The 24271-nt window shown below is 42.1% G+C and overlaps 2 protein-coding genes across 9 annotated transcripts in view; one reads left to right on the plus strand and one right to left on the minus strand.

Annotated features, from left to right (window-relative positions):
- On the minus strand, nt 1-19688 carry NADSYN1 (NAD synthetase 1; the record flags this gene model as incomplete). Of its 7 annotated transcripts, none has more annotated exons than XR_013930813.1 (22): nt 1-308; nt 727-898; nt 3772-3948; nt 4673-4801; nt 5623-5692; nt 6151-6282; nt 7080-7186; nt 8654-8789; nt 9147-9315; nt 9990-10092; nt 10757-10805; nt 11006-11130; nt 11306-11380; nt 12159-12290; nt 13890-14007; nt 15487-15575; nt 16326-16377; nt 17246-17335; nt 17710-17763; nt 18649-18765; nt 19205-19265; nt 19409-19688. XR_013930813.1 is itself a non-coding variant. In XM_080405147.1 (21 exons), the coding sequence occupies 21 exons, from the start codon at nt 19686-19688 to the stop codon at nt 845-847; spliced, it is 2319 nt and encodes a 772-aa protein (XP_080261273.1). In that variant the 3' UTR covers nt 354-844. The 7 variants fall into 7 exon arrangements, 4 of the variants coding, with proteins under 4 accessions (XP_080261273.1, XP_080261274.1, XP_080261272.1 ...); XR_013930814.1 differs by having other exon boundaries at nt 727-3415; XM_080405147.1 differs by lacking the exon at nt 1-308 and having other exon boundaries at nt 354-898.
- DHCR7 (7-dehydrocholesterol reductase) overlaps nt 19616-24271 on the plus strand; it is an 11668-nt gene continuing 7012 nt past the window's right edge. Inside the window, exon 1 of one of the 2 annotated variants that reach the window (XM_080405158.1) lies at nt 19616-19742. The gene's annotated coding sequence lies outside the window, so the exon portion shown is untranslated. Of the gene's footprint in view, nt 19743-19780; nt 20432-24271 lie in introns of those variants that run through there. The other variant, XM_080405157.1, reaches the window with a different exon arrangement.

The following is a 24271-nucleotide window of genomic DNA, read 5'->3' on the forward strand; positions in this document are numbered from 1 at the left end:
GAAAAGACACCATGCCAACTTTATTCAGAACCCTTAAAATACAGATGAGGATCTTGGAGAGCAATAACTATTAAATATCCTGATGAAGTAGGTATTACTCCTCTCTGAGAAAACTAAGAAAGAGATTTTAAACTTAATTGTCACAAGTTACACAGCAAGCAGACATAAAACAAGAAGCTGAACTCTAATTTGAATCCCGCTAACAAGGAGATTACCTATCTGCTTCAAGTTAGACATGCTTCCAATATCTTGCTGAATTAGACCCTATGTGGCCATTCAAAACACTGGACCAGTCTACATAGCCAATGCTAGAAAAATAAAAAAACATGTAAAATAAGGACTGAGTCAATTAGTATTATAGAATCACAAGTTTATTGCAAAATAAAACGAGTTTTTCCCTCAACAGCACATGCCAGAACTGTTAAAATCTTATACTTTCAGCTGAGTGTTACTCAAAATTCATATCCCAATTATTAGAACCAAACTTAATATGTGTATTCACTTTCACAAAAGACTACCTGCATTTATTTATGATTTATGGGCTTATCCAAATATTTTCAACTAAAGGCAATTAACTCAAGTAGTTGAAGAAAAGACTTAAGAAATTATTCCTTAGCCAAACTATGGTTTAAGTATATTTGGAACAAAACAGGGAGCCAATTAAAAAAATAGGCAAATAAGAAACATCAAGCAAAACAAAAAAACCCAGGACTTGATGACAACTACCGTTTACAATGGTCATCTCAACAATTGTTTCGGTCACCTCTGCTCTTCATCACAGTATACTCCAGTTTCGAACATTTGGTTGAGCAAATTAATTACCACAGTTAAACAAGATAGCAAATCAGTCCACGTCTTCGACTAGAGAAATTCCTTCCTTTTTTTCTAGCTTAGACACCTGGAAGTTAAAAGGAAACTGATTCAGTAGTAAAAATTAATTTGTATTTAAAGTCTCCCACCTTCTCAGACTTCCATCGCAAAACAGTATAGAGCCCAGATTTACCAGCAGCTGGCTGCACGATATGCTCTAGGGGACAACTGAGCCAAACAAGGTGTTAGTTGCAGTCAAAAGAGAAGGTCAAACTTTCTTCCCACCTGCCCCCTTTAACCTCCCCCCAGCTCCATGCTCCCATCACTTCCTAGTTTTTTGTCAGTTTGGTGACTTCAGTTGGCTGACCAAGGAGTGAGAGAAGCACCAAAGCCATCTCAGAAGCCAGGAGAGACAGGAAGGCAAGACTGCCCCTTTCAGTGCCAGCTGTCAGATCAGATCAGATCAGGCTGTAACTTGGAACCCTGCCCGTAACTGAGAACCTAGAATAATTAAAATGAACACAGGAAAGAAATGCTTTTCATGCACATATACACAATTTCATGAAACCGACCTTCACTGTTCTTAAAATGTAAGAAAAGCAATTACCTTATATTAAGCTAAGCTGTTATTAAGATTCTACAAACTCTTGGGAGGGTAGACCCAAAAGCACAAACTAAACACAATGTTCTGCACGTTATCTCTAACTCTAGAAAATTCAGTTCTACATGCCTCAAATCTATGGGGATATATAGGGAAGGTCTTATTATAAATTCCCTGTTCTTGTGTTCTTTCTTCAGCATCTGCTACTGTTCACAAGAGACACACAATGATACTCAGGTTGATAAATCTTTTGGTTTGACCAAATGCAGCTGATCTTGTGGTATGACCAGTAAGCACTGGACAAAGCAGAGGACAGACTGCAGATACCTAATCCTTGCGGATAGGTGTGCCAGCTTTCTTCTGAGCTGTGTCACAGTTCCTTCAAATTATGCCAGCTATTAAAATCCCAATGAACATTTTGGCACCTAGAAACGGTTGAAGCACATGCTCTGACCACACGCCCTTTACCTTAACACACATACTTTGACCACACATCCTTAACTCAAAGGCAGAAGCTAGACAGTGCTACTGGAGTTCCTAGGTTGCTCTAAACCACTAGAAATTTTATCACCCAGGTGGAACCTTCAGCTAGAGCCAAATGACATTAAGACTCCAAGGGCAAATCCAGCAATTCCCAGCAAGCACTATGATCTCAACTTCCTCTTACTCCTGTTCCTTCTGCAGCACATACAGAAGGAGTTTTGCACTTAAAACAGCGAATAACTACATTGGCTTGACTACACTACAAACATCTGAAGTAGAAAAGTCCTTTCCACAAATCCAACAGATTTCTCCACCATTAGCACTTCAAACCATTCCCCTTCAGAAACGAGCTCAGGCTGTAACATGACTCTCCTACAGGAAAACCTGGCATTACCTAACTAAAGGTGGGGTTTATGTCATTTAGAGTTTATGCCTTATTTTCACAGTCCTGTTCCTATGCCAGAAAAACCTTAAGTGCCATTCAAGTCCCAGGAGCATAATTATCAGTGAGACGTTGTCCTAGAGAGTGATTGTCTTCAGAATTACAATTGTGCTGAACACGCACAGTACACGGAAACCCTTACAGTACTCCCTTTCTTGAATAGGGCAGTCTCTACTTGCAAGTCATTATTTTCCAGTCCTGCAAAAAGCTATCCATAACAATAGGTTATCAGTTCAGGTTACTGCTGAACTTAATCAGTTCAGGTTATTGTTGCCTACATAAAAGATTCTTCCCCAAAGTCGACTCCCAGCTTTCCAAAGTAAATTGCAATGGCTAGTACCCCTGCATAGCACAACTGCCATTACAAACAAATCTACTTAAAGAGTACAACAATATCCTGGATCATTAGAAGATCTTAATCGCATTTACTGTAAGCATAAAATAATTACATTTTGGTCCAGACCCTACAAAAATATTTTAACCAACACTGAAGCCAAAAGAACTTTTGTCCTGGACTTCAGAGGGAAAAAGTCCAAAATGATGGAAAAAAACCCACCATGCAGACCTACAAAAAAGCACTGCACGTGGTAGCTTTTATCCTAAGTTTCAAGGTAGTAAAACACTATTACAGCATGTCTGGCATTTCTGAGACGAGGGAATTAATATTTTATTACATATATAAACATATTCTTAAAAGCAACTGAGGTGTAAAGTCTCTGGCACAGAAAACTTCAAGGTGCTAAAATTCTTAAGCCCAGCACTTAATATCATAAAAAAAATGCATTAAAATAACGTCAAAAGGTGTGACTAAAAACTACAAAATGTTAAGCATGGTTCCAATAGTTGCTTGAGCCCCTCCACACCTCACAGTGCTCAAACTAAGCACTGTACCATTAATGTTGCTGTATTTGAGCAAACACATATTTGTGAGTCAACTGACTTGAGGTTCAAAAAAGGAACTGTTGCAGATGTAGGTGGGAGAAGCATTCACAATGAACTGCTGCCGCTTACTGGCTTTTCCCACGCAGATGTAGGTCAAGCCTTAATCCTGCAATTAAACAGATCCCTTCAGACAAGTCCTGAAATGAAACCGAAACACGTAAGCTTGTTCTCCGCATTAGCACAAGACTTCATGAATATGGGTATACTTACTAGTTTCTGGCTTCAGTACATATATTTTCTTTTTTGTTTTTTTTCTTACTTTCACAACAATATGACAAGTTGTATTTAACAATGAAAAAAAAACCAAGCCAGCCTACACTGAAACCTGAGAACTCTTAGCCTCACAGTTATGTGAAAAAAATGATCACAAGTTATTTCTGTAATAATTATCATCCTATATGGTAATTTGTCTTCTGCTGGAGACTCACTGGAACTAGAGTCCCATTGCAAGGACTCTAAATGTAAAACCAATCATGAAGTAGAGGACAATTACCTGTTCATCTATGCACCTGAATTGCCAGGACCATGTAGTATTATAAAGGAAAGGCCTGAGGTCAAATCGGTTGTCATCTGGACTGTAGTTTTCAGCGTGGTAGGAAGGAGTCAGAGTGGTCATTTTATGTCTGTTAACAGAATACATCCTGAAGAAATGCTTAACCTTTGATGCCACCTGGTGTACAAAGAATATAGCTTTTAATAAGATGAAGTTCCTTAGTATTTAAAAATTTAGAGGAGAACAGTATTTTGGAGACTGTGTTCTAGCTTTACACATCCACATTAACATTTATAGAAAGTATCGACCACTACTAGTATGAATCACCATGGATGACCCCACTTGTGGGAGGCATTTAAGACCATTTTCAGACACTACCTCAGTCTCTATTATTTACCAGTGAAGAAGTGCCTTGTAAGAAATCTAACAGTAAGCACTGGCCTCTGCAATTCAGGTAACAATCTGAACTTTTTCCTTTACGCACTTCTTATGCAAGAAGGCAAGAACTGCGTAACAGCAAAGCTGATACCTCTTCAGCATACATATTCTTTCAAAGCAAGAGCCATTTTCTGTCTCAGAATACATAACCAAAGGCTTCAAGAGTAGTTAGCCATGTATATTTCAGAGAATAATTTTCCCCTGAAGGTATAGTTCTGAAGTAATTGTTTTCAAATTACCCAATTACTGTTCTAACAGTTTGCAACACAGACAACAAGCTCCTTTAATTTTAGAGATGCATACCAGTTTTTCCAGCATATTCTGCTACAGTTGTAGAATAATCTCTAAACACAGAATAATTCACTGTCCCCTTCAGTTAAAGGGAACTCTACTCAACTTTTCTTCAGACATACTCTATTTTGGTGAAGACATTACATGATTTGATTTTTTTTTTGTATAATACCTCTCTTGGAGAACAGATTTCCTTCCACATATTAATCAGCTTACAGAACATACTGTATGGTCCAGCCTTTGCAACTTTTCTTAATTTGCCATAGACTGAGAGCTCTGCGTATGTCATCCCCATATCTGCCTGAAATCAAACACACGGAAAGTCACTGAAAATATTAACTACACAAATTTTAATTACTGGTTTCATGGAGCAATTACAATAACCCAGTCTAATCAAAGAAACACCAAAATTAAATTGCCAATGATAAAAAAGACAAAGAGAGAGTAATTATGAGTAGGGGGCGGGGGGGAATTTAATCTCTCTGAAATGAGATTTGAAATTCTTCTGCGTATGTATTTGATTTGGCCAGTGAAAACATTTCTTTCCTGAGAAATACTTGTTCACTTTCCCTTAAATGTAGTGTGTATCAGTAAGGTAAGGCCAAATGAAAAAAACCCCAACAAACATTAATTCTAGTTCAGCAACCCTTTGCTTTATCATAAAGAGTTTTACAACACCCTACAGTTAAACATCCAACAGCCCTTAGAGGTTTAGGCTTACCAGTCCTCTCTTATCCAGGTGGCTAGCAAAGAGACAGGCACAGGGACAAGAGGAAGGGCTTTGCCACCAGTCATTTCAATAGCAGTAAGGCCCTGACTGACCCCCTTTTGATATTAAGAAATAAGAAACTTTAAAAAACAAAGGGAATTTCAGAACACCCATCCTTCTAAGTGCTCAAAACATAAAATAATTCAAAAGAAGTTAATCTGGTGTTTTGGAAACTGTTTTCAACATGGATAAGGCTGGTGTGGGATACTAGTGCCTTGTTAGCAGCTTTAAGATCATGTATAACATGCTTGTCAGCAAGCATGGATATATACAAGAGCAAACAGTAGTTACTGGACAGAAACCAAACTTTGGGATAAAGCTTACCAGAGCATTTTAAAGTCACTGCCCATTACCTCATCAGTTTGAGTCACTTGTCCATCCACCAGAGGCTCTAACTCCGCAGTGGGTGGAGCTGACATGATACTGTAAAAAAAAAAAAACCAAAACATTAATTCTATCCAGCCTCATGAGTACTAGTCAACAGTCTGGTATGATAAAAATTAAGTGCTTTATTCAAAACTCTAAAGGGCTAAAAAACTCTAAAGAAATCATACTTTCAACTTGTTCCAGGTTTAAAAAGCGACACTTTATAACAAAAAAAATAAAGCATCCAGTTCAAACAGTTCCTTCAGTGGAATTAACACCACAAACGCTTGTATGCAGTAACTTCTGAGACTGGCGGCATTTTCAGCACCCAGCAATTTACATTGCGTAAGCCTACACAATCTTTTAAAAACAGAGGGATGTGCAGAATACTTTTCTTTATTAACATTTGCAATATTACTGCAGCTCAGCTCTGTTAGCTGAGAAACCCAAACTATGAAGTCTACAATATGCTGCATACAAATACAGTCACCAAATACTACTGCTTCACTACTCACCTTCTGAGGGCAGTGAGCTGAAAATTTTCAATACAATATTGTATGAAGTTCCTCAAATCAGTCTTGCTGATTCCGCCAATGGGATTGATATCAGCACTTGAGCAATCATATTTTGTCAAGTAACCTCGGAGACTAAGCAAGAGAGAATTTTATATAGTAACAGTAAAGAATAATGTAACGTTAGTATAATATATAATCCTTTATACTATAGACAATATATCTGTGGTATAAAGACATGAAGAAACAGACTGCATATTGTTAATATATTTATACACAAGGGACAAACATATTCAGCTGCAATGGGGCTACCCTAAAGCCATGAATTTGCCAGGAGAAGGAAGACTGTTTTTTAAGAAATTATGAAGCACTGCAGAACTGCCCATGTTAAGGTAACACATCTGATGCAAAACAATTAAAGTATTGTCCTGACCGATTAAAAAAACAAATGCCCAAACACTCCACAGAATCAGCACACGCTACTTTCACAGCTTGAGAGATTAATCCCATAATCTTATGGGGATTGCTTTAATCTTCAAATAGTTGGCTCTAATAACAGTACTCTGGATTTTTAAAACCTGTTTTTCAACTCAAATTTCACAACTTCATTCCTAATACAGTAATTGAAAACACAGCAAACAACAGACTGGAAGGTTAAGCTCATAATTGTACAGGCGAGCTCTACTGTAAACATTTATGGGACAGCATTTTATTGGAGAACCAAAGACAATACTTTTGTTAAACTTCTGAAAAATACACAATTTTCCATTCAGGCAGATTCAACTGTTTTCATTAATTCTACGGCTATTGGTATATTCTTAGCTTGTTACCTCTTCTGAGTAATGATCTACACTGGGATTTGGTAGAGTTGCAAGGAAATTCAGTGACCTGTTCCCAGTTCACCTGGTTTTACATTCCTAACTTTCACCAACCTTTCATCCACATTGGCTGACCCTAGCACTAGGAGTCCCCCTGGCATCCCACGAGTCCAAAGTGTCAGCTGAGCAAACAGGTAGGCAAGGACCATTCTTATTCTAGCCTGCAAAGCGAAATAATAAAAAAAAGCAAATTTACAGAGCACAGTTAATTTCTCCCCAGTTGCTTTTATTAATCAGTTCTGTAAATAAACCCATAAAGAACATAATGCGAGAGGGAAAGTGTTACTGTGAGAAGTATGGTCTTGTGGAGAAGATGCCAAACGCACATAGGAAAGCTAGGTTTACTACCTGCCACTCCCACAGACTTACATGACTGAGCAAGTTTATTCTACTCTGAATTGCAGGATGGGGAGTAGTTGCCATTTTCTACCTTCTACAAGCACTAATATGGATCCACGAAGTATGCAGATAAACCATCTGTCTACCACACACTTTTATGGAATATTAGACTAAAGGCATTTATTTACATAAAATTTGTAAAAAGTTCTCTATGCTTTTGTCCCCACTCCAAAACTCAACTTTTTCTAAGGATGGTAACAATACCAAACAGACCTGAGATTTAGCCTCCAGCTCTACCCACAACTGCATGTGGCGTTAAGCAAATCGCCACACTTCTCTGTGACTAATGCCTATCCCATCGCCAAAAAGCTGACCAAGGATTCAGTGTTTGCTTCCAGAGGAGACAGCTGGATTTCTCCAATAACAGCAGGGGAAAAAAGATCAAGTCCTCAGCTAACAAAAACTATCAAACACAACAATCAACATTTAGCCAGAATTAAAATAGAGTTTCTTATTGGGTTGGAAGCTTTTAAGAACAGGCCAAGAAGAAAGCTACCAAGATAACGAAAGGTACAACTGGAGCCAGGGACTAGAAGTCACTAGGGACCTAAGTTTTCTGTGACTCTATAGGATATGTACACCAGCACTACTCAGGCACAGCACCAATCTGTTCTGACACAATGAAAATGCATAACCAGAAATGTCTATTTAAGCTGCATTTTATAAGCCTATTGAAGGTTAAATACCTCCTCATGTAAGAAAAAAAAAAATCCACATTCTAAAACTGAGAAAATCAAGGAGTTCGAATGGGTAAGCTTGACATCTCACACAGAGCCTTTTAAAGGCTGTGAACATTCACCAGAGGAAAGTCTAGTACACTATCAGCAATATTTTTGAGTCCTGACATGCCACAATCTTACTGGAATCACACTTGTCTATTAGAATACTTTGCAACTCATTTTCCTGACCTGGCACCTTGCTGCTGGGATGCTTTTCTAAACAGCATCTAGACCAATGCTATTGATGGAATACAGGTGTGTACTATTTCTTTATGACCATCCTATAAAAGTCACAAACAATAATTATCTCGGTATTCTGAGTAAATGGGATTGTAGACTCCTGATGCAGACAACTATTTACTGGAAGCCCATGTTGTGGACATACCACAAGTTCAGGTTTTCACAGCAATACAAATGAAAGGCCCCCTTGCTACTTTATCATTTTCTATTCTTTCAAAATAATCCAAGAAACAAATGGGTCTGACCTCATTCAGCCTACATGAAACATACCTGCACATTCTGGAGTGCCGTGTTTTCCCTGCTGCTCCCTCCATAGACAGAAAAACAGGGAGTTCGACCTGTCACCATGCTGAAAATTCCCAAAAGAGCTTTCACAGCTGCATCTATGTTCAGATTGATGTGATAACTGAGAAGAATTCAAACAGAAGTGACTCAGCTAGCACAATCTGGCTATATAAAATTGCATTAAAAAAAGCAACACCAACACCAAATGACATTTTAAGGCTGCTAGCAGCTCAGATCTGGTATGAACAAATGTAGGAAAGAATACACTTTCCAGAGCCTGTTTCCAAATTTCCATGTCCTTCACCAAATGCTTCTAAGCTTGCCTCACATTTATACACTTCAATAATAATGTCTGTAATACTCCTATTAACACACCTACTATTCCTCTCCTATTTTTTCCCATTTAAAAGTCCAAAAGTTTTCTATGAAAGTCTTTGCCAGAACATGATGTTTTTTCCCAGCACTTCTCGACTTGTACCTGCCTATTTGCTCAGCCAGAAGTTTAGCCCTGTTGCAAGTATCCTGGCAGGAGTTCTCACTAGCCATATAGCAAGTGGTAAAGACCCGCTTGCAAAATTCTCGAGGATCCTCAGGGACATAGGTCTCATCATTCACAATCCTGCGCGCATCAGCCAGCACATCTGCATCTGAGGACAAAGCAAAAGAAACAAACAAGAGCAGAAATTGTTGCATGCCTGCTACCCAGGATATGCAAATATATTGTACATTTCTTGTAGTTCAATTTAGCTTTACCCTGCCCCTCACAAATGACTCCATCATCTAACTCCCCAAAGATATTTTCATGTATCAAATAAAAGAATTACTGATCTTGCTCCTAATATTGAGCAGAAATATTAAACTCTTTTGTTCTAAAACTTAAAGAAACCTCATAGAAAATATGATCCAGTATGTACAAAGGCTTACCTAAATGAATATAGTCTACTTAAAGCCAGTTTAAGAGCTTGAACCATGCCTAACCATGCTTTGTAGTGCTGAATTTAACGGGAGAAAATTCTCATGATAAACTCAAACCTCAAAACTACACCAGCCAAGATTATGAATAATATTCTAGGCAGAAAGTAGTTTTGTGTTCCACACCCGATTCTTAAACCCAAAATGAAAACTATCAAGCCAATTCAAATAACCTGAAACCTGGACACACATTTTTCTTGAAATTTCTGAAGAGATACAAAGGATTCCATGAGAACAACTAGGCAAGAGTCTACCATTAACAACCTCTTGCATCTATTGCATCCAGCTAATACTAACCTGTCCATAACCATTAGTGAGCATGGCTCGCTAGACATGTGTATCTACTTACTTCCATTCTTGACTGCCAGGCAAACCTGGCGACACATAGAGTACACTATGCAAGCTGTAGCAGAGCTGTCAATTCCACCACTAAGAGGTAGGAGAAATCCTGCCTTGAAAATAGAGCAAGGAAGATGTTCCAAATAGCAAAATTAGAAAAAAACCATATTGTACCATTCAGAAACATACTCTCATAAAAGAATTACATATGCATTGTTCAAGCCTGCTTATGTTCTGCTCGGCAAAACCAAACAAAAAAACCAAGCCTAACAAACCCTCTTAAACTCTCATCGACTGGATAATGAAATAAGTAGTCAGTATAAACCCCTTGGCTAAAAAAACCTTCGGTATGTCTACACTCTACAGTAAGACAGAAGAGCTCATAAAAAGGATAAAATTTTTCATACCTATTTCACTATTAAATTAGTAGTTCATGTCACTCTGCTTCATTTTAATGGCATACTGGAGATGTTTAAATTTTCTCCTTACTGAAAAAAAAGCGTTTCAAGGAAAAAGAAATTCCCTTTATGAAGTAACCTTGAATGTTGCTTTCAAAGAAAGCATGATTCCCAGGGTAAAGGTCTGAAGAGCATACTGAAGTCACATTCTGCATACAGGTTTTAAGCCTGAATGAGCTACCAAGTGAAAAACTCAAAACTTTACACCTTGGACTAACATCTCTTCACATTAACAGCAGCACATCACAATGTGTACTGTCCCTATGGCACAGAAGATGATGTGTATGCCAAGGCAAAGAACAAAACCAGTTTTTCTTACCTGTTTGCTGCGCCTTAAATAGTCCCAAAGCCAACATGCAGGACCAAGGCTGAAATTACAGAATACGCTTATTCCAGGAGGGTTATGGAATAAGACCTAAGCATGTCAATGTATTTACTGTGGCCTTCTGACAAGATACTTTCTTTACTTAAATATAAATAGAATCTTATCTCTTTTTTTTTTTTTTTTTTGAGGTTTTGCAGTCTAATTCAAAATAACTTTCAAGCAACAGATTCAGTATGTGCTTACCTGATCTCCTCCTCAGGACTATGATGTCTCCACTGGATTGGCATACAAGTAGGTACAGCTACATCATCAGAACCCGACAGAGCAAAGTTCACTTTTACTCTGGGATAAGGATTCACTTTACTTGCCTAAGCAACAGTACAGAAGAATTGGGAAGACATTAATTTTAATGTAACATATATCTATACAACATCAGATCTGTAGAATACTGTGAAAATCAAAAAATGCAAATAGTTTTTAAATTCAATAACTAGTCAAATTTGGCAAGGGTTTACAAACATAACCTCTGTAAAGAATTCTTACCGCTAAGTTACGAGATGAAATCTCTGCTCTGTAACTTCGAACATCCTCCAAGTCCAGAGTAGCAACCAGCACCTCCTATGGAAAGGCTTTCAATATTAGATTTGATTCTACACAAACAGATAAACAATGTTTGACAGACCTGGACTAGGACAAACGTTGAGGAGGAAGAATGCACGTCACTTTTCAATACAGACTTTTATACTCACTTTCCAAGTTATTTCTGACTCAGTAAAATCATTTACAATACAAAGCGAGAACAACTGATTCACTTTGCTGAATGCACAGGGACACTCATAAACCACAGCAAATCTACAGCACTTGTCAGACGGCTGAACAAAAGGTTCAACATCAGTTGTGGCAAAGGACAAGAGGACAAGGCAAGAGGCATACTGGGGAAAGATGAATGTGCATAATGTGAGGAAACCTACAGCTCTGATGACAAATCTACTGAGAAAGGGCTTTTTGAAGTAAAGCTTAAGCTATCAAATCTTTTGTCTGCCAAACCAGGTCATAATTAGAACACTGCAATCTTTGCCCTTTTGTTCTTAGATAAGGGAATATAAGTTAACAGGGTCTCTTCTAAACGTAGTGATCGCATACACAAACTTTTTCATTAAATTCCTCCACTGTGACAGCTCTTCCTTGCTTGCAAAAGCAGGAGAGGGTACTGTAGCTCAGGTCTGGACAATCTGATTAGGAAAAACCTTGAATATAGTTTAATAGTGTAGTAAAAATACATCTTTTTTAGTCTAGAGACACGGACCTAGGATCTGGAATGTCTGATAAATGTTGAGCTTAAGTGTAGCCATACTAATTTCAGGAGTAACTAAGCAGCTATAGTTGAATATATTACCACATCATTGAGTGAAAACTGAGATCCTTGTGCAACTGTTTCCCCATTCATTGCAATCATGGCACAGCCATCGTAATACAGACGATCACCATCACAGCCTTTCTGGTTAGCTAAAATGTATATTCCACCATTCTATGAGGAAAACAAACATGCAGTCAAAAAAAATGCTTTTCAGAATATAGCACCTGACAAAATATTAAGATAAAATGTTATTTTTCTGTTCCTGTCCTTCTCATAATCTTCTTCTGTCTTTACATCGTGAATGATTTATGGCTGGGACTCTCTCTTGTCATATGAAAAAGTATTTTGCATGTGATACACAGGACAGAAACATGTAATTACTTAAGTAAATGCAGTAAGTGAGCTCTATCCCTTTCACACTATCGGAAGGCAGGAGTCATGTGTTACTAGCAAGAGTCATGCCCTTAGCCCAAATAGGGAGGGCTACACTTCTCAACTGAAATGCTAAATTTAAATTAAGATTGACAAAAGCAGGAAGATGATGACAGAAGTTGTGTTTTGATATCTGAGGACAGAGCAGATAATGTTAAATACAACCAAAGCATGTTAAAATACAATGACAAAGAAGCTGTACAAATCAAACATTTTTCATAGTACATTCCTTACTTCATTTTTGTTCCATCACTATTAGACGGGATTATAGTCTAAATAAATGTCTTCACTTCTTTAAAATAAACAGAGCTTTCAAAGTAGAAAGATAGAATATATTTTAAGCAAGAAGCTAACAGGGGAAAAAATAATGAAACTTGAGTTTAAACACGGATTTCTATTTCCCCTTCCCAGTATAGTTACCAGCATTTCCCCAAAGATTGGGAAAGAAATTGTTATTTTAAGTAAACAGAAGAGTTTTGGATGGTTCTGTCTGTGCCAGGAAAATACCCCCCTCTGCTGACGGAACTACCAAGTGGCAACGAGCTGCCAATTCCGTACATAACTGCATAAGGGGGCGACTTCAAGCACAAATAACTACAGGGAGAAACCACAGCCCTTGGTTGTTTGCCCTTTATGCAGAATGCGTATTCAACAACACCCTTTCAGCTGATTATCCTCCGCATGCAATGGATTCAACACTTCATGCCTCCAATTACTGAATGCCCGTTACTCTGATTAACTATTTTCTATCCATTATACAAGCACAGTATTTTTTTCTTCAACTTTTAATGGAATTAACATGGAGGACATCAGATAAATCCTTCAGAGCTGGGAGTTACCAAACTGTTTTAAGGTATTCTGACTCGTTTATAGATGTGCATGAAAGACAGATGATGTAGTTGGCATGCCAGTGCAGAACTACCTGCTCCCATGTGAAGTTTCTTCTGGCAGCTCGCCCCACACACACAGGTAGGTTTGTATCTCCCCTATTCCCGTACAAATACCAAATGGCCTCTCTTTAGTTCACTGTTCCACAGACCAGACAGAGCTGACCAGCAAACAGCATTTAGGCTCAGAGGTGGAAACAGTGCGAAGCACTGCATGGCATATAGCAGGGTGCCCCAGAGAGGTACAGTCCCACAGCCAGAGAGGTCTTCCCCTATAGTTGATTCAATCAGGGAAAGCATTTATAGGTAAGAAAGCAAGAAACTAACAAGGACTGTCAAGGCCCCACACTCACTATCTGTCCTGTCAGAGGAGAGGAGATAGTTTTGAAAAAAAATTTAAAAAAAAATGACGTGCATAACAAAATAAATACATATTTTTAAAATCGTATACCTTTGCTGTGGCAGAATTCACCAAATCCACCCGGGTGTGAGCCTTCCGCAACACATGGTGACTCCCTGAAGAGTTAGTGAAAATTTCCACACCATCAAGTCCCATTTCAATATGAGGGCTGTCAAAGCAAAAGGCAGAAAAAAATTCAGCTGGCACTACTATGCTGTGAATACTGCAGGTATCATTTAAAACCAAGGACAAATAAAACCATCTACGTCATTGTCAGCTTTCTGCATGTCTTAGCTCAAATAAGGCCAGCACTCTACATCTGTTTCCTCTCATTGCCTGACTCTTCTGTCAAAGACCAGTAATGGCCACAGCAGGCAGAAGGGCTTTTGCTCATTGTGTTCTAAATGAAGTGCCTTCTGCTTTATAGAAGCCTGGGTCTCAAAGAAAGAGAGAGCAAGACAAATTTGGTCTGAAAAGGCAACGTGGAGATACTCTTGTGAGATCAGTCATCCCACCTTCCTTCTCTATTAGTAAATCCAAAAGCATAAGCAAACAGAACCACAACAAAGAGAAGGCTTCTGTTGTTTTTTTCTTTTCCAATGTCAAAAGAATTACTAAAAAAAAAAGAAAATCACATCTTTGTCTGTAACATACCCCACCTTCCACAGTTACAAAGAGATGAAATTCTGTAACAGAGATTTGTAAAAACATCGGGAACATTTTGTTTATTTTCTGTTAACTGCAACAGCTTTCATGCAACTATACCTCCACCCCCACACCACACTAGACCTTTGTGAATGGGATCTTACTTGTCTTTGGGAAGAACTTTAAATTGTAAGAGGAACTGGAATAGTAACAAGAAATATTACTTAAGGGCACTAGGCTTTGCTTTCCTTTTGTGACCTTTTGTAGTTTCCTTCCACATTGTCTTTATGCATTGTCTGATGCTTGTTAAAAAATCAAGCAAAAGGATTAAGGTAACAGCTAAACAAAAAAAAAGTTAAGTATGCATCTCAAAGAGGCTGCCTAGAAACCTACACTCTAGCCTGTCAAATATAAGGGAGCTCAATTTGCCTGTGAAGTGGAATGCTTTGGAGAAGTTGGTCAAAGCCAAAGATAAAAAGAATAAAATAAAACAAAAAGGCCTACTAGTAGTCTCAAATTTTTGAGACTAGGTACAGTAACTGGCAATAATAGGGGAATATTATTACCAGACTGAATCAATACTACAAACTGATACAAAATAACTTTGTTGCTTTGATCCTAGATCAAATTATAGAGGTGGATCCAGAGAGGAAAATTCAACCTCGGGTTGAACTAAAGCTGAACAGTACCTGGAATACAAGCACCCGTTATCTGTCATTTGTTTCCTCAGGCCAACTTCTGCATTCTGCTTCTTTTCTGTATTTTTCTGCTACCTTCTGTTTCAAATGAATTTAGCTTAACCACTTAAAACGTCTTTTGCCACGCTGCACCTAGCCTACTGAAATCTTTCCGGTGATGTACTTACTGCTCCTAATGATATTTTAGCTTACTGGCACTTCCTGGAAGATATACTACATAGAAGAATAAGCAGATTTTCCCAAACATTTATTTCATAGGTCCAGGGTATGTTTTAGTTTACTTTTCATTTCTTCTTCTCCTTTACCTGTTTGGTGCCCAGAGTTCTTCACATATTTCTGCTCCTACGCAGGTATCTTTGGTTGCTAGCACTGCATCCCCAAAAGGAACAGTTTCCTGAGAAAAAACAAGAACATCCTTACACATACATAATAGAAGAGTCTATTCAATTCAAAAAGTTAACTAAAAATAAAAAAAAATACAAAAATTGGATACTCACTAATGTGAAATCAATGAGTCAGTATCAATCACATTACGCCTTCCTTCATTTTATACAATGTTTAAGTTTAAAAAAAAAACAACAAAAACACTCCGTAAATGCAAATTTCTGGATCATACTAAAATTTTGTGTTGAAATTTCAGTAGTACGCAGATCCAATGCTCTGCTTCAGGACAGGGCAGGACAACTGCTTTTGAATTAAACAATCTACAAAACAGAGATTCTCTTTTGCTAGCACACTCATGCTTTAGCAGGAAATAACCTACATTTTAGACCCTTCTGAATCAAGGAGATTAAATTTTGTATTTTATTTTTTTACCTCAAAACACATATTCATTTCTAGTCTCAAGCACACATAAACTCAGTACCAGAATTGTGCAAAATAAGACAATCAAGGTCCTGTATATACAAATAACTGGGGCAATTTTAAAATATACTTGCTTTGCTGCCAAATAATAACATAAACAATATTAAATTATGCTCCCATTTAATGTAACAGAAAACTATCACTGAAACCTATGAATCTGCAACATGAAAAACAGCAGAATTTGGTGTACTACAGTTTTATGCCACAGATTCTATTAATTTGCTAAATCTGGAAGATGCTGAAGTTAAAAAGGAAAGAAAAAAATGCTTTCAAAACGTACCTGTCCAGTCACTTCCTGAATTATCCTGGGTAGAAAATATTCCTCCACATGCCTAAAGCAGGTTTATAGGTTGTGAATACATAGTTATGTAAATCACAGCATAAAAACTGATTCTTATCTCCACATTCTCTCACCTTCTAACAATGACTAAAGAAATTGTACTGCATTTGTACAGGGCTGTGTATGTTCAAAAAAATTTTTAAAAATTTGAAATGAATTAGAAATGTTAAGATTATAAGCTAGCAACATCCCACTTAGCTTTGGAAGCGCATGGTAAACCTAGTAAACTCCATCCTAGTGATAAACTAGACTTAACAAAGAACACAACATGCAAGTCAAATACCAAACAAAAGTTTCTCCTTTTGCAGTATTACTACGTGAGTAACTCAGAACTCATCCAGAACTGAGTGGGGTTAAGACGACAAATGTGCAGGGGCGCTCTCAGAAGTACTTTACCGAGACCATCAAATTACAACCATTCCCTGACTACAGGATGAGCACATGGCCTCAGAGATGAGCATCAAGTGTATTTTGCAGGATCATTAAAATTCTGACAGAGTTCATCCATTTCACATTTTTTTACAGTTCAATATTGAGCAGGATGCAGCAAATGAGCACATAAACACAGGCTCTTCCAGCCCTGAGCTGCATACAGTTAGAAAGCAGACACAAAGAAAATAACACTACTACACTGGTGGCAGGATCGTTCAGCCAGTTTTCCTTCCAGCTCCGCGATTCAGAGTTTGACTGTACCTAATAAGCTTTCTAACAGAGCTTCAATCACCTAGCTGAGCTGACTCTGTCTTGCTGCTAACCCTCTAGCAGCACTGTAGCATCGCTGTAGAGATTTCAGTCCTCCTGCTGTAGCTGCAAACAGCAAGTTGTGGTTTTAAAAACAGTTTTAATGGTAGTCAGCCTACCTTGCTTTGTTCCACGGGGTAAACCATCTAAGTTCCCTGTAGTTTCCTGTATTTGCCAATGATATTTTCGGTCTGATCAGAAGAATTTTTCTTAAAACACAGAAAACAAGGGGCAAGTCAAGGCCTGATGTACAGCCAAACGAGACTAAATAAGAACACTGATTAATACCACATCTTTTTCTCTATCATGATGTACATTAAAAAACTACTAAATACTATAATTTTAAAGTTGCTATTTGCAAACTTAAGGGTTTTTTTCTGGGGTCTTTCAGAAAGAGGTGGAAATTTATTTTCTACAAATTCAGAAAGAAAAAAGACATTCATTGTCTCTCCAAAATCTAGCAGATAGGAAGACAACTCCATTGCACTACACAGCCCTGAAGAATCTTTCTTGAAGGCCCAACAGGTCTCACAAAGGATATGCCAATGTATTATCTCATAAAACGCCATGAAGAACTACTCACTTATTTAAAAAGATCACTCGACAGTTGTAGCGAGCGTTTCTGTGCAGAACAGGCCTGTGAAAATAAGAAGCAAAGGTAGTAGTGGCTAAGCTCATTAAATGAAATAGAAGAGCGCTACAGAATCGACTTTACTGCACAAAAGCTATTTCAAGACAACATTTTTACATCGTATCACTAAAGAGAATTAAAACAATACATCATTCTAATTTTTTATTTCAAATAGTTGTTTGCAAAAATCAGAGTTACTGACCATTCCATCAGTCTCAGATATATCAACTACTACCAGATTGCTGACGTGCCTTAGAAACAGAAGAATCCCCCTGGCTGGGCTAACTCCATCAAACCTAACATCCTACGATGCTACCAGGCTAATTCAAAATAAAGCTAGCTTTACACATTTATATCAATACTAACAAGTAGGTGTACATGGTAATTCTGCAGTTATAATTTATCACTCTTCCCTGTCAGCACATGACTTACAATGGCTACAGTGATTTTGGCATGCACGTATATTGCTTAAAGATGTCTGCTAATCAAAGCAAGTTACATCACCCCTGATATCCTGAGAGAGAGTCGATTTATAAAGCCCTTTGCTTTATACAAAAACCTATATGAAACTTTATACAAATTTTGCTTTGCATATAATACAATGTCCTACCCATGGCAATAGGGCCCAGCCATCAAGGCTCCCAATAAATAACTGCAATTTTCCTATTTCTCTCTTCAAGGACTCAACCACCAGAACTCTGTGAAAAGATTACCCTTCCAGAAAGTGTTTTGCATGCCGCAGTCCTAGTCATGGTAATCCAAAGGCAAAGCAGCGCAGCTCCCAACATGTGTTTAAAAGTTTGGTGCAGAGCCATCACTCCCCAGAAGCACAGCAGAGGTAGCAGTCCCCAAAGCCCTACCCCTCTGTCACATGTACACAAAAATACTTACATTCCCACATCACAGATAATATCTTGAGTAGCTGGAGACTCCAAAAGCTTTGCCAGAACTTGAAAGGAATGCAAGAGCGTGTCAGACTCATAATAGTGATCTGAGCAGCCGTAACCACTGCACACAAAAACATCAGAAATACAAAATTCAGCTGAATTGGCACCAGAACTACTTCGGGCAAGGCCCCCCTCGTCCGCACAGGCAATTTACACAGAGCATGAAGCAGCAGCGCCACCAACACCCCCCACCACCACCACCGACAGCATTTAAAAAACCCGGTGGCACCGCCGGGGTCCTCCTTCCCAGGGCAGCAGCCTGGGCCTGGGAGAAACGAGTTTCTGCGAAGGAAGACTCGCTGAAACAGGTCCAGAATTACGGGCGGACCTCTCACGTTTCCAAGGTAAGAGAAACGAGCCGGGGCTCGCAGCTGCCCCGCTTCCAAAGCGCCGCCAGCCACCAGTACGGCCCGGCGCTGCAGTGCCGCGGGGCTGATGCTGCTGCGCGCCCGGGAACGCGCCCGCACGCACCGCACGCGGAACCAGCGAACCGATCTTACCAGATTTCGAGCTCTGGCCCCAGCCGATACCGGGCTCCTTTGCTCTTTGCGATGCCGATACCTGGAAAAACACCGAATTAACGACCGTGCCGTGCCGCGTCGTGCCGTGCAGCCCCCGCCCGCGGCGCCGGGCCCCGAGGAGCCGGCACGGCTTCGCCCGCCGCCCGGGGGCTGCCAGCCCGATCCTGCCGCCGCCCCACTCACTTCGGGAGATCCGCTCCAGGTTGCCTTCAAAATCCAGAGCCCACTGGTTGAGGGCGCAGGTGGCCACGGTCACCGTTCGGCCCATGGCGGCCCTGCCGCCGCCTCCCCGCCGATGTCCCCGCCGCTTCCGGGGCGGTGCCGGGACTCGGCAGTACGTCCCGCACCCGTCCGGCCGCGGGGCGCACTGGCAGCGTAGCAAACGCCGGTTTCGTTGCGAGCGGCCGCCGAGCCCCCGGCGTGGCTCCTCCTCGGCGGCATTGCCTTGCCCGCTGCCGCGCATCCCCCAGGCATCGGAGGAGCCCCTCGGAACGAGCTCAGCGTGCAGGCACCGCAGGTACCAGGGGCAGCGCCCGGCACCGCGCGTTGTCACGCCCCGGCACCACCCGGGCGGCTTTCAGGGCGCAAAGTCCGCAGCAGCGCGGAGTGCCGCCCCGCCTGGCGTCCCTCCCGTGACACCCGCGAACGGGCTTCCCGGTTCATTCCGCTGCCTCCTTGGGCAGCAGCTCCTTCTTCCAAGACCTCTGCCGCCACCTTTCCCGCGCGGTGGCTGAATCAAGCCTTCTGGCCACCCGTTACCGTGCGGGTGTTCTCACGGCACCGGCCCTGAGCTACACCCTCCCGCTGCGGACAAACCGCTCCGCGCAAAACGCGCGGCCCCGCTTGCGGGTCCCGCCGCTCCCCCGCCCCGCGAGCACTCAGCCGGCTGCCGGCGCCGCGCCCCGCCCGCTCCGGCCCCTCAGCCCATGGGTTGAGCGCGCTCCGCCAATGCGGCGGCGCGGCGGAGCGCGGGGCGCGGCGGGGATTGGTCAGCGCGGGGAGGCGCGGAGGGGCGGGGCGCGAGACGCGGCGGGGATTGGTCAGCGCGGGGAGGCACCGCCCTGAGGAGGGCGGGGCCGCCGCGGGCACCGGCCGGGGGGTGCTGGGCGCGCCGCTCCGTTCCGCACCTGAGGAGCACCGCACCGGCCGGGCGACACCGCCAGCCGGGCGACACCGCCAGCCGGACGACACCGCCAGCCGCGCCTCGTAAGTGGTCCTTGACCGCCGGGTTAGCGGGGGGCTGCCCCACCGGCGGGCCCCTCCGAGCGCGGGGGGCGGGTGCGCGGGTGGGCGCTTCGCTGAGAGCCGTGTTGGGCCCTGGCGAGGAGCGGGCTGGCGCCGGGGCGAAGCGGGGTGGGAGGGGAGCGTTTGCGGTCCTGTCGGCTCGATGCGGGCTCCCAGAGCCCCGAGGTTGGCTTGCATTTCCCAGTGCTGCCCCCGCCGTGCCTCGCAGGGGCGGCTGGCGTGGGGGGGTGCTGCCCGTGCCTCAGCCCCTCTCCTGGGTGAAACGCCGGGCTCCACACGTTAGCTAGGGGTTTTCCTTTACAATACATGTGAACGGACAGCAGTCTGCCTTATCTTTGTAGGACAAAATCTAAAAGTAGGTTGTTTGCCTCATTTCCACATGTTTGAGGTTCTCTTCGATAAGTCCAGAGCATGCTGATGAAAAGCATCACCCATGTGTATTATTGTTGCTTGAAAGGACTTTACGCAAACTTTACTCTGTGATGGGTGGCTCAGGCACCACATGGGGAGAGCTCCCAAATGACTGTGTGGTTGTCATGGTTATTCTTTTAACGCAGTGTGAGCAGTAACACCGTACTGCATCGTTAAGCCCTGAAGTTTGGACTCAAGGAAGAGTGAGTCTCAGGAGTTCACCGTGCAGGTGATAGTTGACTTGTGAATTTTGCTTCAGGATCTTGTTAAGAAGCAGACTAAGTGTGTTGGGTTTCACGGTAAGGTTTTTGTTAGCAGGGGGACTACAGGGGTGATTTCTGTGAGAAGCTTCCAGGAGCTGTCCCCGTGTCTGACAGAGCCGATGCCAGCCAGCTCAGAGATGGACCGGCTGCTGGCCAAGGCTGAGCCCATCGGCAGTGGTGGTAGCACCTCTGGGATAGTGTATTTAAAAGAGGGGTGAGGGGAAACCCAGTACAACTGCAGCTGGGAGGTAGGAGTGAGAATACCTGGGAGCCACAGCTCTGCAGACACCAGGGTCAGTGAGGAAGGAGGCAGGAGGGGCTCCAGGTGCAGGAGCAGAGGGCCCCACACCAGAGCACGGCAGTGCCTGAAGGAGCAGCCTTGTGGGCAGCCCACAATGGAGCAGGCTCCTGGCAGGGCCTATGGCCCTCTAGAGAGAGGAGCCTGGGCTGGGGCAGGGCTGCTGGCAGGACATGTGACCCCGCAGGGACCCATGCTGGAGCAGGCTGGGCCTGTGGAAGGGACATATGCCGGAGCATGTAAAAGAACTGAAGCCTCTGGGAAGGAGCCACGTTGGAGAAGTTTGTGGAGAACTGTCTCCCATGGGAGGGACCCATGCTAGGGCAGAGGAAGAGTGTAAGGAGCAAGGAGTGACTGAGACACCGTGTGATGGACTGACCACAGCCCCCATTCCTCATCTCTCTGCACTGCCCCAGGGGAGCGGGTAGAGAAATTGGGAGTGACGTTGTGCACAGGAGGAAGGGCAAGGGGTTGTGGGAAGGTGGTTTAAGATTTAGCTTTTACTTCTCATTATCCTATTCTGATTTGATTGGTAATAAAATAAGGTCATTTCCCTGAGTCAAGCCAGTTTTGCCTGTGACTAATTGCTGGGTGATCTCTCCCTGTCCTTACCTCGACCCATGAGCCTTTTATTGTATTTTCTCTCCCCTGGCCAGTTGAGGAGGGGAGTGATGGAGCGGTTTTGGTGGGCACCTGGCCTCCAGCCATGATCAACCCGTTACACTAAGGGTTTAGGAAAGCAATATTTGGGGCGTGTTTAGTGGGGTAACAGAAAGCCTGCATTTATAGAAGTTAGTAGGAGTATAATTTCAATGAGAATCTTGATCTAGAAATGTTAGCATCTGTTAAGTGATGTGGGAATAGTTCTGAACGTTGAGAATTTGTTACTGCCAGAGTAGCCGTCTGTCAGACTGGGATGTATTTGTTTAGGGGAGTAGTCCTAAGCAGGCACTTGTTGCTCAAATTACTCTGTAGAAGGGCAAAACTTGGTGGCAATTATTAGCCTTTAAATAGGAGGAAAACATGGATCCCATATGTAACCTATTGAATTCCAGCCTTTCACATCTAGCCAGTTCCCAGTTTTACTAATTGGATGATTGTCTTGTTTCTGCGCTGTCTGGTAGGATTAATGATGAACTCTGTGTGTATCTTGCACAAACCCCCAGGTGCTGCCAGCTGCATGCAGGCTTTTTATGAGTGCTCAGCAGAGGGAGCAGAGTTTTGAGATCTACTATGCTGAGCACTGCAAGTTGCTGGGCTATTTGACTGCTTAAGAATCCAAAACAAAATTAAAATTAAACGCTGTGAAAATGTTCAACCTAAGTTTTCTGTTCTGGGTCTCAAAGAGGCCCAGTGTTTCAGTAGGACTGACAAATCATGTAGAATCCTTGGAAATACTGAAAATTTAACTGGGCAAGGCACTGAGTGACCTGTTTTAAGTTGTCCTTGCTCTCAGGAAGGGCAAGGTTGGACTAAATGTTGTCAAAGGCTTCATGTGACCTAAATAGTTCCAATTCTGATGATTCCTGAATCATCTTCTATCTTGGTAAAATTCTTAAAGTGTTATAACTGTTCCTTGTAAGAATTTCCACTACTGTTGTAAAGTAAAACCAACACAAACAGCTGGAGTAGGCTCCCACACTCCATAACCCTGATACCGTGCATCTCCTGTCCTGCCTTTCTTCTTCTTGTATGTGATCAATAATCTCCTCTTGAGGTTGTTTCATTACTTGCTTTAGAAACCTTGTTGTGAAAGTATTGATACCTGGAAAGATGTAGACCTCTGGATCAAATCTAAGTTGGAAGTCTGACCATATTCTTCAATGTTTCCGCTGGAAGATAGGGTGATAGTTAGCTCTTATGGTACTGGAAATAGTAAATAACATGAGCTTCCTGCTACCCATATATCTTCTTGCATTCTTTGCTTAGGATTTCTACCTAACCAGGTTGGCAAAGGGGAGTGATAAGACTTCTTTGCGGATTACTTCTGAAAATAAGCGGTGTTTTTGAAGTGTGGAGACTTCTGCAGAGTAGCATACTACATATTTGGAATCTGAGGGTGACGTGTTATCCCTGTGGCTGGGTTGATGGTGTTTGAGATCTGCCTAGGTGCCAGAATAAGGACCTTCCTTTCTCTGAGCGTGTCGGGGAGCAGTGAGTGCCTGCTGCTCGCGAAGGGGCCGGGAGCAGGGAGCTCAGGGGGGATAGCACGGCTGCAGGCAGGGGCTTGCCTGTCAGTCCCGTAGTACCTCCATGAGGTGAGCAGGGCAGGCGCAGAGATTACGGCCAGGTTCAACCAAGTCCACGTGATCAGTGAAGTTCATGGTGACGAGGCAGGTCAAGCCAGGCAGTCAGTGCGAAGGTCAGGGCCAGGTCCCCTGAAAGCCAGGCAGGGCTGTGGTGACAGGGCCAGCAAGGCTGAGGCCATCAGCTCACACGTGGGGGTCAGGGGAAGCCCTGGGCCAGGCCTGGCAGGGACAGGAAGGCCCGTTGGTGTCCTCAGGCCCCTGACTGTGTGTTTTATGGTCATTTATGTTTCAGTGGAAATAACTGCTAGTTTCTGGTTTCAGTTAAAACATCAAAGCCTGAAAAAGTACCATCAAAGCCTGAAAAAGTACAAAACTAACAATTTTTAGGAAATTCCCCCCTGAATGATTAGCTACAGTACTCCACATCTTTTATAGTCTATCGTCCCATGAGATAAAGTTCAGGAAAAATACCTTTCCTTTTTTCTTACTTTTTTTTTTTTTTTGAAGTGGGATTACCGAATGTTCAGGTTATGGGATTATGGTCTTGAACAAAAATAGTATTTGTGCAAAAGCAGAAGAA

The sequence above is a fragment of the Falco punctatus genome (assembly GCF_963210335.1).
Source record: "Falco punctatus genome assembly, chromosome: 10".
In the NCBI taxonomy this organism is placed as follows: Eukaryota; Metazoa; Chordata; class Aves; order Falconiformes; family Falconidae; genus Falco; species Falco punctatus.